This window comes from Spea bombifrons, chromosome 8, assembly GCF_027358695.1.
Source record: "Spea bombifrons isolate aSpeBom1 chromosome 8, aSpeBom1.2.pri, whole genome shotgun sequence".
In the NCBI taxonomy this organism is placed as follows: Eukaryota; Metazoa; Chordata; class Amphibia; order Anura; family Pelobatidae; genus Spea; species Spea bombifrons.
Genome location: NC_071094.1, coordinates 14,548,392 through 14,566,140, shown reverse-complemented (window position 1 = coordinate 14,566,140; position 17,749 = coordinate 14,548,392). Strand labels below are relative to the sequence as shown.

Below are 17,749 nucleotides of genomic sequence, written 5' to 3'. Positions count from 1 at the left end.
CTCTTTCCTTCTCACCACGTGGTCTGGTAGAGTCAAATTCTTCGGATCACTTTGTCGGAAGAAGAAAAGTCAAAAACAAACGTGCAGTAAAGGCTCGCTGTAGAAAACTGACTAAAGACTGGTTGGCTCGTCAATTTGAAAGAATATTCTTTGTCTTGAATATCTAAACTTCTCCAGTGACCAAACAGCAATCAAGACCACAGCTTCTATGTTTTATTATTAAGCAGGTTCATTCAATAACAAAGTAACATACAGTTACTTGGTGGACGGACTGTAGGCTCAATATTCTTGGTGAGATGAGGGTGAAAGAGCGTAGAAAGAGTCTAGAAAGAGAGCTTGCCCTTGTAACCAGGCCCGAACTGGCCATCGGGCACACCGGGCATTTGCCCAGGGCCGGATTGACGTAGGGCCTGATGGAGCTGCAGCTCCAGGCCCCTGCCTTAAAATAGGCTCAGTCAGGACCGGGCTGACTGGGCCTATGCGGCCTCTACGGCTGCATTAACGCAGGGCATAAGGGGCACCTTAGGGGTGTGCGGCCGCACAGGGCTTAAATTAAAACATCAGGTTTTTTTTTACTTTATTTAGCATCCTCCATGTTAAATAAAGTTTTTTTAACTTTATTTAACATGGAGGATGTTAAAAAAAGTTATTAAAAACAACAAACCCCCCCCCCGATGTTTTAATTTAAACCCTGTGCGGCCGCACACATCTAAGGCCGGCCCTGGTGGGGGCTGCCCGGCCCCCTAGAGTGGCGGGGCCGGTCGCAGTTGCTGCTTACTCCGGCAACAAGGTAAGTAGGGCGAGGGAAGGGGGTGCAGTGAGAAGGGGCAGAGGGGAGCTCTCTCCCCTCTGCCCCTTCTCACTGCACCCCCTTCCCTTAGATAGTGAGAAAGGGGGGGAGGGGATAGATATTGAGAAGTAGGGAAGGGGGTACATAGTGATAAGGGGGAACATAGTAAGAAGGAGAGGGGGTAGTGTGAATGCGTACAAGAATGAATGAATAAATGTGTGGATGAATTGTGTGAATGCGTATGAGAATTAATGAATTCATGTGTGGATGAATTGCTTGAATGATTTGTGAGACTGCATTGATGAACATGTGTTAATGATTTGTGTGAATGAGTAAGTATGTGTTTGTGTCTATCATGAATGTTTAAGTGATTTTTGGAAATGCAAAGATGGTACATGGAGGGTGGGCTTTAACAATAAATAAATAAATAAAAAATGGGCTGCTCAGTCTTAAATGCCCGGGCCTATTTTTTGTCCCAGTCCGGGCCTGCTTGTAACCATGCCTATTTATACCCCTTTACCTTTGGTTAGGGTATATGTTAAGGAATCCTATTGGAGCAGTCATATGATACACCGGCATTCCACAGAAGACCCTCTAACATAAGACGCACTGAACATAAGGTATGTCACAACCCAATGAAAAGCATAGAATGACAACCCTCGTGTGAGCAGCCAGGCAAGGTTGTTTGTCACAGACAGAGGGCATTAACATGCACATTCAAACTTGCGAATGCAGTTTCCCATCATGTTCTCCTACCTGTGTACCAGATTGTGCTGTTCTAGCTTCACAAGGCCCTAAATAATTACCCTAGAAAGAGTGACATTGTGAGCATGTGGGTATTGCTGGTTATGCTGACCGGATTGTGGCACCAGCCTGTTTAGGCAGGTTATTGTGTTTCTAAATTAGTCATGTTCTTGTATATAAACCTGTGTGTTGTTCAATAAAGCAGTTCCTGTTCTTGGGGTAAATTGCTATATTTGGCTTTTCTTTGTGGTTCCACTGCTGAGGAATCAGTGTCTGATGGAGATACCCCACCAGGGTATCAGGGACTCTGTCATAGCTAGTTCGTAAGTAACCAGATTAGTGCATCGCAAAATATGATGAGGTGCTACATATCAAAGTACCACCTTTAGGGATGGCACATGTAGATGAATATGGCGTGTAGACAACTACACACTATCTCCTAAAGAGTTGGTTGGAGCAGGTAATCTCTTTCAATCTGCATATGACTTGTGTGAGATAGAAGATCGTTCTAGAGCATCATGTACTGAAGACCATACGTTTAGTCAGAGATGGATCCACGATGCAAAATTTTGCCAGGATGCCCTCTAGTGGAGAAATCAATCAGGAATCAGAGAAACAAGGCAGGAGCTGCCCGCAAGGCTAGAAGAACGGGCACCAAAGTACCCAAAATATGGTAGTGTACTCTCTATCACGAACCTGGCTAGAAGCTGGTCACTGGAACGGTTACAATATTCAGAGGGCTCAGACAAATGGATAGTCATGGTCACAAGCGAGGGTCAGAAGCAGGCAGCAAACAGTGTAGTCAGTGTAGTGTGTTTGTGGTGGAGGGTGGCGGACTGATTCTATGTGCTCTTTCAATTAACCGTGACCAGTCTGTTAGATCTGGGACAATCAATGTTGGCAGTGCATGTCCCACAAATCTTTGTTGCCATATGACTCTGATAACCAGATTAGCCTAATGTTGTTCCTCTTGCTTCTGCTTTCAAAGTCTTCTAATTTGGCTTCCAACGAAGCTGTTTTTTTTCTTATAGCTGGGTTACTGTTTGCTGGAGTTAATTCACATGTGTTTCACAAGGTAATTTTATGTTTAGCTTCCTCCAACAGGTCTTAGTGTATTTTCAACTGTGCGAAGATGGAATCAATGGACACGTGGTCTCCATACGTGGTGTTTATAAGTCAATAATCTTCTGCACAAAGGTGTCTGGATCAGGTGGACGTTGGCTAAGTGATAGTTTTGTTTTTTCTTTTGAGTTTTCTCTCTTGGCGGTTTGGCTGCCATTGCTGATTTCTGATAATATTCTTCCATCTATAGGAAAGACTATCTCTCCAAAAGTACTATGCTGCTTTTAAAAGATCACATGGTTAGCTAGATGGTTCTCAGTGGCCCATTTAAATTGGCATCCTGTTGTTCAATTTCCTAATCAAGAGTTACGTGACTGTGCTGGTGTCATAGGGTGGTTAGTTGTCCCTGGAGCATATAACCAATTACTATGGCTAGCCTACCCACACAGAAATAAAACAGCTCAGTAGCCCAGTAGATTTTAAGAAAATAAGCTTGACTCTGTTTCTCAGCCAGGACGGTCCTAAATGACAGGTGATGGCTATCTGTTTCAATGGAGCTTCCCCAGCACTCATTCTATTTGTGCTTCATGCATAAAACACTCAAAATGGTGTACTTCCCATTTAAGTAGCTTGGGAGAGCCTATGCCAATGATTAATGGTTAATGATCCCATATGTATGCCTTACTGGTCAGGTGCACACCAGAAGTGGGTACGTCTATCATCTACCTGACCTGCGTGTCAAGTCAGTCTATAGGCACATAGCAGATTCCCCTCCCGTGGGGATGGTGTAGTTGCCCTTTGCAGCAGGGCTTCTCTCTGAATTGTTCGCCACCCTCTCTCCTTTCGCCACGTTGCTGACCAGGCCCCGTCTGGGTGATGTTTCATGGGCGTCCTCCACGGCTTCCACCCGTGGCACAGCTCAGTTGCCTCAATGCTCCAGAGCTCAGCGAGGTAAGTGGTTTGCGTGTGAATGAGAACCTTGGAGCTTCTCCATCATCTGCCCATCTTAACCTGTGTACAAAAATTAGGGGTTTATTTAAATGTATTTTAAAGTTAGATTTATTATTTAGTACTTTATTATATTTATTTAATGTTTATACTAGTGCTACCTACCGAGCTATAACTACCAACGTGTATTTCCATAACTAGTTTAGCTAAATTAGATGGGACAGGACTGGAAAAAAGCAGGACTGTCCCTGAAAAAGTTGGGTCTGTTGGCAGGTATGTGGATGGAAAAATGTTATAGTATGAAGTGTGAGTTATAGCGTTAATGCTAGTGAGTGTAGAAATGAAGGCCAGGACAAATAACAAGAGGAAAGGTCCTTGTGATTTGTGCATTGTACGTGTTTGTGTTATGTGTGTTGTCACTTGTCACTGTGTTATATGTGTTATGTGTGTTATGTGTTATGTCACTGTGTTATTTATGTTATTGTGTGTGTTATGTTTGGTTGGTTGTGTATCAGAAGGAAATTAATGAAATGGAAATGGAAAAGGAAATGGAAAAGGCGAATGAGTGGGCAATTGGCGACCCACTCACCTGTTTCACCCCAGAGCAAAGCATCCAAACACTGTCAGTCATAGACGTTTGGCAGCAGACTTCCAGAACTCAGACACAAGGCCCTAGCGTAAGCTGGCCACTCCGGCGGAGGTAGCAGGCGTTGCCACACCGCAGACAGAGGCAGCCAGTGGGGAGAAACTGCCCTTACCATTAGGGACATTTGAGGCATGACACTAGCCAGGAAGCGAACTGGCATCGAAGAGACACTGGCACCACCACCAGCAGCAGCAGCAGCAGAATTTGGAAAGGCGAATGAGTGGGCAATTTGCGACCCACTCACCTGTTTCACCCCAGGGCAAAGCACCCAAACACTGTCAGTCTTAGACGTTTGGCAGCAGACTTCCAGAGCTCAGACATTAGGCCCTAGCGTAAGCTGGCCACTCCGGCGGAGGTAGCAGGCGTTGCCACACCGCAGACAGAGGCAGCCAGGGGGGAGAAACTGCCCTTACCATTAGGGACATTTGAGGCATGACACTAGCCAGGAAGCGAACTGGCATCGAAGAGACACTGGCACCACCACCAGCAGCAGCAGCAGCAGAATTGGGAAAGGCGAATGAGTGGGCAATTGGCGACCCACTCACCTGTTTCACCCCAGGGCAAAGCACCCAAACACTGTCAGTCTTAGACGTTTGGCAGCAGACTTCCAGAGCTCAGACACTAGGCCCTAGCGTAAGCTGGCCACTCCAGCGGAGGTAGCAGGCGTTGCCACACCGCAGACAGAGGCAGCCAGGGGGGAGAAACTGCCCTTACCATTAGGGACATTTGAGGCATGACACTAGCCAGGAAGCGAACTGGCATCGAAGAGACACTGGCACCACCACCAGCAGCAGCAGAATTGGGAAAGGCAAATGAGTGGGCAATTGGCGACCCACTCACCTGTTTCACCCCAGGGCAAAGCACCCAAACACTGTCAGTCTTAGACGTTTGGCAGCAGACTTCCAAAGCTCTGACACTAGGCCCTAGCGTAAGCTGGCCACTCCGGCGGAGGTAGCAGGCGTTGCCACACCGCAAACAGACGCAGCCAGGGGGGAGAAACTGCCCTTACCACTAGGGACATTTTGGGCATGACTCTAGCCAGGAAGCGAACTGGCACAGAAGAGATGCTGGCACCACCACCACCAGCAGCAGTATTGAAAAATGGGAAAGGCGAATGTGTGGGCAATTGGCGACCCACTCACCTGTTTCACCCCAGGGCAAAGCACCCAAACACTGTCAGTCTTAGACGTTTGGCAGCAGACTTCCAAAGCTCTGACACTAGGCCCTAGCGTAAGCTGGCCACTCCGGCGGAGGTAGCAGGCGTTGCCACACCGCAAACAGACGCAGCCAGGGGGGAGAAACTGCCCTTACCACTAGGGACATTTTGGGCATGACTCTAGCCAGGAAGCGAACTGGCACAGAAGAGATGCTGGCACCACCACCACCAGCAGCAGTATTGAAAAATGGGAAAGGCGAATGAGTGGGCAATTGGCGACCCACTCACCTGTTTCACCCCAGGGCAAAGCACCCAAACACTGTCAGTCTTAGACGTTTGGCAGCAGACTTCCAGAGCTCAGACACAAGGCCCTAGCGTAAGCTGGCTACAGTGGCGGAGGTAGCAGGTGTTGCCACACAGCAGCAAGTGCAACCAGGGGGGAGAAACTACCCTCTCCATTAGGGACATTTAAGGCATAACACTAGCCAGGAATCGAACTGGCAGAGAAGAGACGCTAGCACCACCACCACCACCAGCAGCAGCAGTAGCATTGGAAAAGGCGAATGAGTGGGCAATTGGTGACCCGCTCACCTGTTTCACCCCAGGGCAAAGCATCCAAAGACTGTCAGTCCTTGGCGTTTGGGAGCGGACTTCCAGAACTCAGACACAAGGCCCTAGCGTAAATTGGCTACACCGGCGGAGGTAGCAGGCATTGCCACACCGCAGCAAGTGCAACCAGGGGGAGAAACTAGCCTCTCCATTAGGGACATTTGAGGCATGACACTAGCCAGGAAGCGAACTGGCAGAGAAAAGACGCTGGCACCACCACCACCAGCAGCAGCAGCAGCAGCATTGGAAAAGGCGAATGAGTGGGCAATTGACGACCCGCTCACCTGTTTCACCCCAGGGCAAAGCATCCAAACACTGTCAGTCATAGACGTTTGGCAGCAGACTTCCAGAGCTCAGACACAAGGCCCTAGCGTAAGCTGGCTACAGTGGCGGAGGTAGCAGGCGTTGCCACACAGCAGCAAGTGCAACCAGGGGGGAGAAACTACCCTCTCCATTAGGGACATTTAAGGCATAACACTAGCCAGGAATCGAACTGGCAGAGAAGAGACGCTGGCACCACCACCACCACCAGCAGCAGCAGCAGCATTGGAAAAGGCGAATGAGTGGGCAATTGGTGACCCGCTCACCTGTTTCACCCCAGGGCAAAGCATCCAAAGACTGTCAGTCCTTGGCGTTTGGGAGCGGACTTCCAGAACTCAGACACAAGGCCCTAGCGTAAATTGGCTACACTGGCGGAGGTAGCAGGCATTGCCACACCGCAGCAAGTGCAACCAGGGGGAGAAACTAGCCTCTCCATTAGGGACATTTGAGGCATGACACTAGCCAGGAAGCGAACTGGCAGAGAAAAGACGCTGGCACCACCACCACCAGCAGCAGCAGCAGCAGCATTGGAAAAGGCGAATGAGTGGGCAATCGACGACCCGCTCACCTGTTTCACCCCAGGGCAAAGCATCCAAACACTGTCAGTCATAGACGTTTGGCAGCAGACTTCCAGAACTCAGACACAAGGCCCTAGCGTAAGCTGGCTACATTGGCGGAGGTAGCAGGCGTTGCCACACCGCAGCAAGTGCAACCAGGGGGGAGAAACTACCCTCTCCATTAGGGACATTTAAGGCATAACACTAGCCAGGAATCAAACTGGCAGAGAAGAGACGCTGGCACCACCACCACCACCAGCAGCAGCATTGGAAAAGGCGAATGAGTGGGCAATTGGTGACCCGCTCACCTGTTTCACCCCAGGGCAAAGCATCCGAAGACTGTCAGTGTTTGGCGTTTGGGAGCGGACTTCCAGAACTCAGACACAAGGCCCTAGCGTAAATTGGCTACACCGGCGGAGGTAGCAGGCATTGCCACACCGCAGCAATTGCAACCAGGGGGAGAAACTAGCCTCTCCATTAGGGACATTTGAGGCATGACACTAGCCAGGAAGCGAACTGGCAGAGAAGAGACGCTGGCACCACCACCAGCAGCAGCAGCATTGGAAAAGGTGAATGAGTGGGCAATTGACGACCCACTCACCTGTTTCACCCCTGGGCAAAGCATCCGAAGACTGTCAGTCCTTGGTGTTTGGGAGCGGACTTCCAGAACTCAGACACTAGGCCCTAGCGTAAATTGGCTACACCGGCGGAGGTAGCAAGCATTGCCACACCGCAGCAAGTGCAACCAGGGGGAGAAACTACCCTCTCCATTAAGGACATTTGAGGCATGATTTCAGCCAGGAAGCGAACTGGCAAAAGATGCTGGCACCACCACCAGCAGCAGCGTTGGAAAAGGAAAAAGGTGAATGAGTGGGCAATTGACGACCCGCTCACCTGTTTCACCCCAGGGCAAAGCATGAAAGTCTGTCAGTCCATGGCGTTTGGGAGCGGACTTCCAGAACTCAGACACTAGGCCCTAGCGTAAATTGGCTACACCGGCGGAGATAGCAGACGTTGCCACACCACAAACACATGCAACCAGGGGGAGAAACTACCTTAAACATTACAGAGAAAAAAATTAACTTTCCAAGCTAAGAGCTGGGTAACCCAACTTGGGCAGATTGAATTTAAGGAAGGCAATCTGCTCCATCAGATGAGGTGCCATGCGTGAGTGCTGTGGACTCAGTATGTTTCCAGTCATAGAAAACACGCACTCACTTTGAACAGTGGTTGGCGGACATGATAGTAGCTGGTGCGCAACCCATGAGAGTGCAGGCCACACACTCTTCTTTTCATCCCAGTAGCTAAGAGGATCAACATTAGGCGCAGAAGGAACTTCACAGAGGTAAAGTTTGACCATTTCAGCAGCACTACTCTCCTTTCTGCTGCTAGCTCTGTCAGATGGTCCAACTATACTCCCGAGTGCCTCTTCCCAAAACGCAGCTGCTCCACTCAGCTGTGTTGTGATGCTTGTGGCACTGCTGCTGATGCTGCTGCTAGGAGTAGCAGACCACATCATCTCTTCCTCCTCCTGCACCTCTCCCTCCTCGGACAGCATTCCCATTTTACGCTGCCAGTCACGCACCTTGTTGACCAATTGCTCCCGGTAGCTACTGAGAACATTAAATTTCAAAGCTAGCTTTCCCTTAATTCTTGGATCGCAAAGGCACGCTAGCATCATTTCGGGACTCTCTTCCATTCGTTTGCGAAGGTGTACTTTTAGCAGATCCTTCAGCTTCCTGACTATGGCTGCTACGTCAGGATGTAGAGTGCCACCTTGAACAGCCTCACGGTTTCCAAGGAACACATCCATCTTGCTGCCTAGATGGGAGAACACTGGGATTACCTGGTTCAGACTGGCAGTGTTTGAGCTTAAATTTTCTGTGGCATCCCTGAATGGTTTAAGGACTGCCACTAGCTGGGCGATCACTGTCCAATCCTCCCTATTCAATGGAGAGGTAATCCCAATATTGTGCTCTGAGGCAAGATTATGGATTGCCCTCTGCTGCTCCAAAATCCTCTCCAGCATGTCTAACGTGGAGTTCCACCGTGTACTGACATCCTGACGTAGGCAGTGTACGGGAAGACCTGACCTCTCTTGCTCTTCCCTCAAAAGTTGGCTAGCCTTAACACTATGGTGAAAGTGCCCAGCGATCTTTCTGCAGCGGGACAGAACTACTGCTGCCACATTAGTTCCTTCTGACATTGCTGCCTTCACTACAAGATGGATGATGTGGGCTGCACAGCGCACACCAACAATATGACCATCTCGCAGCGCTTTCACCATATTGGCACCTCCGTCAGTTACCACAAAACCAACTTCAACATTGGTGCCCGCCTCTGCTCCCACCCAAAAGCTAAACATTTTCCTCATTGCATGCAGAATATTTTGGGAAGTGTGCTTTTCATCCATCACTTCTCCATGGAGAAGGAAAGATCGGTAGCCTGCTGCAGCAGCTTCCTTAGACACACCGGGCTGCCACCAGTGTGCTGTCAAAGAAAGAAAGGCATGCTGGCCGCTAGGTGCACTCCACAAATCTGTAGTGAAATGAACAGACTGACCAGCAGCCTTGGAAAGCTCCTCTTTCACTGCTGCAACACAGGACCGATACAATGAGGGGACAATGTTCCTGCTGAAGGTGGAACGTGACGGAACTGTATATTGTGGAGCCACAGCCGCCATCAATTGTTTGAAAGGCTCCCCTTCGATCATAGAGAAGGATGCCCCTCCAACAGCAGTGAACTGACCAATCAGTCGCGTTACTTTATTGGCCTGCTGTTTGGGCATTAACCTTTTGGATTGGAATGCCACAAATTGTTCCAGGGTGGGCTGGACATGCAGTGCTCCAACCTGCCTTGGTCTCTGGCTGCCAGCACTAGCTGCTGCTGCTGCTATTGGCTCAGAAGAAGAAGCTGTTGGGGGTTTTCCACGGCCACCAGCTATGCTGCCTGCACTAAGTTTTACTTCTGCATCTTTCCCCAATAGCACAGCGTTGTGTTGAGTGCTGAGGTGATGCTTCATGCTAGCACTGGTAAAATGGCCAGACACTTTCCCTCTGCTTATTAACTTCCCTCAATGTTTGCACTTTCCATAGCGCCCTTCTTCAACATTTTCAAAGTGCTCCCAAATTGGGGCGCGCATAGCCTTGGAGTGTGCCATGGGTGCTGCTCCTACTGCTCGGGGTGGATGAACAGAGGCAGAACTAGTGGTGGTGGGACTGGTGGTAACAGTACTGGCCATAGTGGGACTGCTAATTGCTTTAGATTTGCTAGGTTTTGCTGTTGCTGCTGCTGGTGGTGGTGATGGTGATGATCGTAGCGGAGAAGGTGGAGGCTCAGGGGAAAATTGTGCACTAGTCATTTGGACACTGCTCCCTGATGAATCTGATTCCTGACCACTCATCTCCTCTACTTCCTCTGGCTCATAGTCTAGCTCTTCATTAGCCAGATCGAATGGAATTCCTGCTAGGCTGGAGCTAAGACTGATATCGTCGTGAGACTCGTGACTAGTAGTAGTGCGAGCAGGAAGAATAGACTCTGCACTTGGCCTCTCAGTCTCAGGCTCCTCTGCTACCTCGCTAGGTGGAGTTCCACTATGTGTAGCCCTCTCTCTAACTGTCTTTACAAAAATTTTGTAAGGACTTGGTGGCTTGCTAGAGGTACTAGGAGGACATGGCGTGGCGGTACCAGTGGGAACAGTAGGCGCAGCACTAGTGGTGGTAGAGGCAGTAGAGGTGGGGGTGGTGGTGGTGCTTTTCCCTACAAAGGAATGAGATCGCTTTGGTTTGGGACCCCTCTGAGTCTTGCTGCTAATTTGGCTCTGCTTGGTACCTTGCATGCTGCTTGTGGATGGGGAAGATGCTGCTTGGGGCAAAAGGCACTTCTTTTTAGTCACTGGGCTGGTACTACTTGTGCTACCCTTTAACTTTGAACGTGCTTCTGGTGCTTTAGGCTTTCCGTAAAAAACCATAGGGCCTAGCCGCACTACTACTGCCTGCTTTTGGTGCCTTTCCTTTACTTGATGATCCTTCAAGCAATGCTTCCCCAAATGATAAGCGAGAGCTTGGCCTACTTGGCCGACTAGACTGACGCAAAGGCTGCATCTTAGAACTGGTGGTGGTGCTGGTGGTGGTGCTGGTGGTGGTGGTAGATGGAGCTTGTCCCTCCTTAGTCCCAAAAGGAGGATCCATTTCAAATTTTGTGTTGTGTGTGTAGTGTATTGTAGTGTAGTGTAGTGTTTAAAAAACTATAAAAAAATAAATAAAAAAATAAAAATAAAAAAAAGGAAAAACGAATTAAAGACAAAAAAATTAGAGGAAGTTCTCTTCAGTGCTACTGCTTAAAAAGTAAAACTATGCACTACTGCACTGTGCTGTTGTGTGCAATCTGCCAAAGTGCTAAAGTTATTTAAATTATTAACTCAAGATTAACTATTTAATAACTAGCAGTATTTTATTTTTAATTTGAATTTACACGGGCCTAAGAGCTTAGCCTACTACTATGCTAGCCTAAAGCTATATTTCCTTACTATAAATCTACCTCTAGGCAGACGCTCTCAAACCCACTAAGCTAAAGTGAGGTTAAATCAGATTCAGTATATGATTTATTAATTAATATTAAGTTATATAATATTAATAGATTAGAAATAATTTACTTATATATTATGTATTATAGATAGAAGAATATAGATTATGAATTAGAATTTAGAATTAGAATTACTTATATTATAGATTATGAATTTATATTGTTATATATTATTTATAATATATTATAGATTAAGATTAAAGAAGATTAGAATTATTTTAGTACTACAGCTAGTAGCTTGAAGCTTTGCTTAGTACAGCTCGTCACAATCAATTTTTCTTGAAAAGAATTAGAAATAAAATAAAATGTCACAGCAAAACAGTTAGCTTCACTGCTTGCTGCACTCACTAGCCCAACAAGTTCACTTCACTGATGGACTGAGGTGAGCAAAACACTAAGGGTACTTTTAATAAAATTGAAATAAAATGTAAAATAAATGAGAAAATCTTTGCAAAACAGTTAACGTCACTGCTTGCTGATCAAAAAAAAACACAGCACTTATGCGGCTGCACTCACTAGCCCAACAAGTTCACTTCACTGATGGACTGAGGTGAGCAAAACAAATGAAATAAAATGAAAGATTAATTAAGAAAAATTGACTTGGTCTAAAACAAAGCACAAACTATAGAGCTGCAGCACCAGTACTAATAAGATTAGCTGAACTATACGCTAGTAGTAATTAATTAATATTATTTATAACTTTTATTTATAGCTAATTTAATTAACTATTAAGATAAGAAAGAATTATAGAATTATTGATATTACTGATTTTAGATTAGACACTAGTAGATGTCTTGAATGTCTACAGTACACTCTACACTAGTATACTATTACTAACTATAACTGACAAATATATATATATATATATAATTTTATAATGAATTCAATTATTAATTATATTAATTAATATTGCTGATTTGAAATTAGACACTAGTAGATGAATGTCTACAGTACACTCTACACTAGTATACTATAGTATATATATATATATGACTGACATATATATATATATATATATATATAATATTATAATGAACTATTAAATTATAGATTATATTAAATTATTATTTATAAATTCTATTTAATTTATTTAAGCAGGACAGGCAATAGGCACTAGTGCCAGCCCAGGGCAAGGGCACCCCAGTGCCACTGAGGCACTGGGTGCACTTGCAACTCAACAGCACTTACACTACAGTTGATGACAAATTAAATAAAAAAAATTAAATTAATCAAATTATTATTATTAATTATATTAAGTAGCACTGAAGTGAGGATGAAGTACACTGTGAGAAATGGCAGGCTAAGGCTTACCAGTCTCACACAGAACAGAACAATCTCTCTGTAACGCTCGGATGCAGCACAGCAGTGTTGCCAAAGCAGTCACAGCGAAAAATGAATGGATCTCTCAGGCAAGCTCTGGTCTTATAAAGGCGCCTTCAGAATTCAAAAAACAGCAGCACAGGCATTGGACAAGACCCTTAGCGTGACGTCACAAGAGTGAGCTGATTGGACAGACGAGATCAGCTCACTCCTGTTTGAAATTTTGGCGGCTGCGCGGCAAAAATGAAGACTATCTTCGATTCTTCGTGGTTGTGAGTCTTCATATTCTCCTACATTTTGCCGGCACTGTATTCTCTTCGTGCTCGTTTTCATGTTCGCCCGAAGACGAATGCGCAAGTCTATAATTGACCTTTCATAACAGCGGCATGGATCTGACAATACCATTTTATCTTTCAAGTTTACACCCCTTTTATAGTACATTAAAGGTGACTCCCTAGTCGTAGCTGACAAAATGTTTTCGTTAGTCATAATATTTATAAGTGTGTCAGTTACTGCGAATGGCTGTTGAGATTTATATAATCTCTGTGGGGAGTCTCACCACTGATTGCATTTGTGTATAAATTAGGAACAAGATAGACAATCTGGGAGCCAGTCTGACATTTTTTAGGAGCCAGGAAGAGGGTATAGCCATAGAGATCAACATTAAACGGCACAAATGCAGATTCAAAAATCCATGGGATTCTCAAGTTCAGGACTACTCAGTCTTTTCAATGAATATATGAAATATAAAAAAATAAACAGGGAATACCCTTCCCTGTTTTGCTGTGGTGCAGCTTCCCTGTGGTCCGCCATCCCTCGTGGAGGCTGCGGGCGAGAGGCAGAACCCTGCATATGCGCTAACCCGCGGGATCGCCTCCCTCCGCGGACGGACGTGTCCTGGCACAGCTGTCCCCTTCACTCGGTGGTGCGTGCTTCGCTTTAACCGTTCGAGGGTGACCCCCGTTCAAGGGTGACCCCCTCTGTATATCATTGGGGTGACCCCCCTTTTTACTGTGACTACTGGGTTTTGGCCACTAGTTGGCATTGAGCCTGATTAACGTTTAAAAAAAATAGTTTGACACAGTCTCAACCGTGGATATCTATACTACTTTGGTAGTTTTTTTGTCCTCTCGTGACCTAGGTTACTTCCACTTGGTTTCAGTCTGCACTATGCCTGGGAGTTAGCTTGGTTCCATGCCCCTTAAGGTAACCCCCTAAGAATTCGGGACTGGCTTTTGGCCCTTTGGGTGACCCCCATTGGTGCCACCGGGTGACCCCCAATCTGCAAGACATGCAAAATGTCTGACACTGGTCATCAGGGGGTCATCAGCTGACATGTCTGACACTGACCTGCCTATGCCCTCTGCCCTTCAGGCATGGCTGAAGTCTGCTCTAGTGTCTCTCCTTGCGGCCCTGGCCTCCTTAGACCGATCATCCCTTACCCAGACAAGGAGTGCCCGTGCAAACCTCAGTGGACGGAGAATGACATATCAGCTAAAGGCAAGGCACCTTTGAAGAAGGCTAAGGCCCCTACCCTGGCACCCATCTACATTCAGGGCAGAGATGGAGAGCTAAGCTGAGGAGTACGAGGTGTTGGATGAATACCCCGCTGAAGGCTCTAGGCTGGCTTCCCCTGTGGATCAATCTGTGTTTGTTTCAGATCTTCTGCAGAGATCCTGAATTCCCTAGGCTTCCTGATGTTTGGCCCGCTCACCCTGCGTCATCCCAGGTCCTCGAATTTGACCCCCAGCATCCCTCATTGCACAGTTTCTTCGCTTCTGGCTACGTTGGCCTCTGGAGAAGAATGTGCGCTAGAAACTCCATGCAGGATGCCCTTGGACCACTCTTCCAGACAAGGTGGCGATTACCCCGGAGTTTGATCCTAAGTTCATCACCTTCATTAACAGGTCTGGAAAAGATCCTTGAAAAGGAGCAGGGACAAGCTGCTGAACGTGGCAGGACCTTTGACACAGATTCTATCAATAGCTGATGAGGCCATGGCGGAGGGTACCCAGACCAATCCCTACTTGATCAGGGAGTGGGCGCATGATGCTGTTTGCCTGCAGGCCTATACAAACTGGACAGTAAGTTGTTTGCGGATAAGTTTCTCAAGGAACTTAACCAACACGTGAATATCTTCACATCCCTGAACAAGGTTCAGGCATCAATGCGGAAGGTCTTCCAGGCTAGAGATTGTTGTTTGGCGAGCGCTGGTCGGCACAGGGGCCGTGCCACCAGCAGAGCTGCCTTCCATGGCAACAAGCCCAAATTCCAGGAGAGTACTGAGGGACAGCGGTTTCAGTATAGATTCCCCTTCTTCAGAGGCGCTGACCTCCTCCTCCTTCACAAATTTTTTCGATTATGCCTCATATCCTGGTAGCGGGCAGATTAATACATTCTCACCCAAGACAAGATATTCTGATATTACAGCTTTCGCCACAGATTCATTTACCTTTTCTCCCAACGGCGTTGTGGTTTCTAGTTCTTGTAGGACTAAATTTTTGTCCTCTGACCCTTATTTTCCCGTGCGTCCTAGCGCGTCTGGCGGGCTGTTGCCGTAGTTATCTCTCGGCCATGGTGGGCTTGCGTCCGATGTCTCCGGGTACTTTATTCATTTCCTATGTTTTTCCCTTTAAGCCGGTTTCGGTCCCCATGGAGGCTAGATGGATCAAATGGATCCTTCGTTTGGCCAGTGTTGATGATGGTTCTTTTTGGGCCCTCTCGGTTCGGGCTGCGGCGGCCTCGGTGGCTCTTGATTTGGGCGGTTCCCTCTCGGATATATGCTGATTGGTCTAGGGAGTCAACCTTTTGCACATTTTATTATCATCCTCCAGCTGCGGTTTTGGGGTAGCTACGTTGTTGGGGTAGCTTTAAAATTGCAAATATGAAGCCTCTAGTCTTGCCATAAAATTGAGGATTACTCTAGCCTTTGTGTACAGATAATATAAATTTTATTAGACAGGAGGCGGACATTTCCCTCCCTGGGTCTTTCTCCCTCCCTCTATTTATATGTCTTGATTTTGCTATGTATATTTTCTCGATTGTTTATCTGATTTTATTAATTTGTGATTATGGATTCATTTTTGTTTTGAAGCTGTTTCTGCAGTTTACTTTTCTCTTTTATGTTTTCTCTTTTTTTCTTTTTTTTTCAGATGGAACTTTTATCCTCTGGTTCTTGGACTGTTGCGGTTCCGGTTATTTGTTGGAGTTTTCAGTACATCAGGTTTTCAGTCTGTTCAGCACATCAAAGAAGAGGAAGTAGAGAGTTCCGAGGCCTTCTGCATGTTTGTTTTCTCTGATGTTAACCATTTCTTTGCTGCTGGAGGTTTTAGTAAAGAAGATGATACAAATATTCACCTCCTGTCTTTATTTAAATATAGATTATCTCTACACCAAGGCTAGAGTAATCCCCATTTGAATGACAATAATTAAACAAAATTATCAATTCAAATAGTTTTGGAATGCATCACTCTGCCAGTGGTTCATTGCGGCATATGTTAAGAACAACCAGAAATTAACCAGAAATGAAGAACAAAAGTTACCTCAAACAATGATTTTTATTTTACAATAGTAGATCCCACCTCTCTGTGACATGGACAATGAAAACAATGAAAAACACATTTAAGTCATGCCAGCCTTTTTCAATGATGTGGCAATGATAGCAGTTCAGTAAATTAATTTTGATGGGGAGGTTATGCATACATAGTTTCTTTATAACTATACAAAATAGCAAAAGAGAACATCCAATAAATGCACACATGCCCACGGAGAGAGATAGTCATTTTTGCCAAGGTAGCTACAGAAATACTTGTGACAGTTTATTTAATGTAGCAGTGCTGAAAGAAAGAACCTTTGGAGCATATGGAGGCTACTATACACTCTGAAGAAGAAAAAAAAATGTCAGAATTGCTAGAAGCTTGAATTCAAGCAAAAATACAATGAGGGATATATAATTTGCAGCATAAAATGTGCAGTGTGCTTTTGTGAATTCCACAATCAGGATATCTTGCAACCCAGAACCTCCATCCTTAAGGCAATTCCTCCCTTCCAGTTCACAGGATGCAATCTCAGAAAACGTGTCACAACAGGGGGTTGCAATGTTGCCCAAAATGGTGTGTCAGGGTCCAGATTTCCTTCAAAAATCTAAAACAATAAAAATAAAAACAGGTAAAGAACTCAGGAATGGCCACATGATGTTTGTGGGTTTTTTTTAACCCCTTAATGACAAGACTTTTTTACTTGTAGTACACTTTGGGACAAAGGCTGTTTTAACATTTTTGCAGTGTTGCTGTTAATTTTCTGTAATTTTAATTTAGTGCACCCACACACATAAATTGTTTTTTTTTTCAGGACAAGCAGGGCATTCTTTAGATACCGTTATTTTATCATCCAATTTACTTAAAAAAAATATATATATAAATGTGGTGATTTTTTTTAAAGAAATTACATTTTTCTCACTTTTATTTGAAAAATCTTTTACTAATCTGCAAAAACTAATGAAGAAACCTGCTAAATAGAGTCTAATATTTTGTCCTGAGTTTAGTCCTGAGTTTTCAAATATGGTCATACTGCTCCCATGTCTTTTTTGGGACATCCCTGAAACCGGCTTTAACAGGTTCACCAAGAGAGCTGTAGTAACTCCCAGAGATCACCCAGATGTATCATCCTGTTGCCCCCGAAATTACTTCCAGCACCAGTGAGCATCACACCTTGGAACCCTGCTATGTGTACCCAACTACCTTGAATTGAGGACAGCAAGAATGAACAGTTAATTGTTGTAAAACATAGACTCATATATCCACAGAACGGCATTAACATAAATTAACAGATACATGTATCAACCCAACCTTTAATTCCCCTATTAATTATCCTATTGATGGGATTAATTAAACAATGGAGTTCCTACCTGTGCTATCTTTGTTTGACAGCCAGGCTGGAGCCATCTATGAGTACCTTGTTCCCCTGTATGACAAGTCATTCTGTCACACCGTCCACTTTAATTTACCTTATCA

General features: G+C 45.7%; 1 protein-coding gene across 1 annotated transcript in view; it reads right to left on the bottom strand.

Moving 5' to 3' along the window:
• Nucleotides 1-16,708: 16,708 nt before the first annotated feature.
• The window catches only part of F8 (coagulation factor VIII), a 694,472-nt gene continuing 693,431 nt past the window's right edge, over nucleotides 16,709-17,749 (bottom strand). Inside the window, exon 26 of the mRNA XM_053474021.1 lies at nucleotides 16,709-16,880. Coding sequence (XP_053329996.1) covers nucleotides 16,734-16,880 — 147 coding nt within the window. The 3' untranslated portion in view covers nucleotides 16,709-16,733. The remainder of the gene's footprint in view (nucleotides 16,881-17,749) is intronic.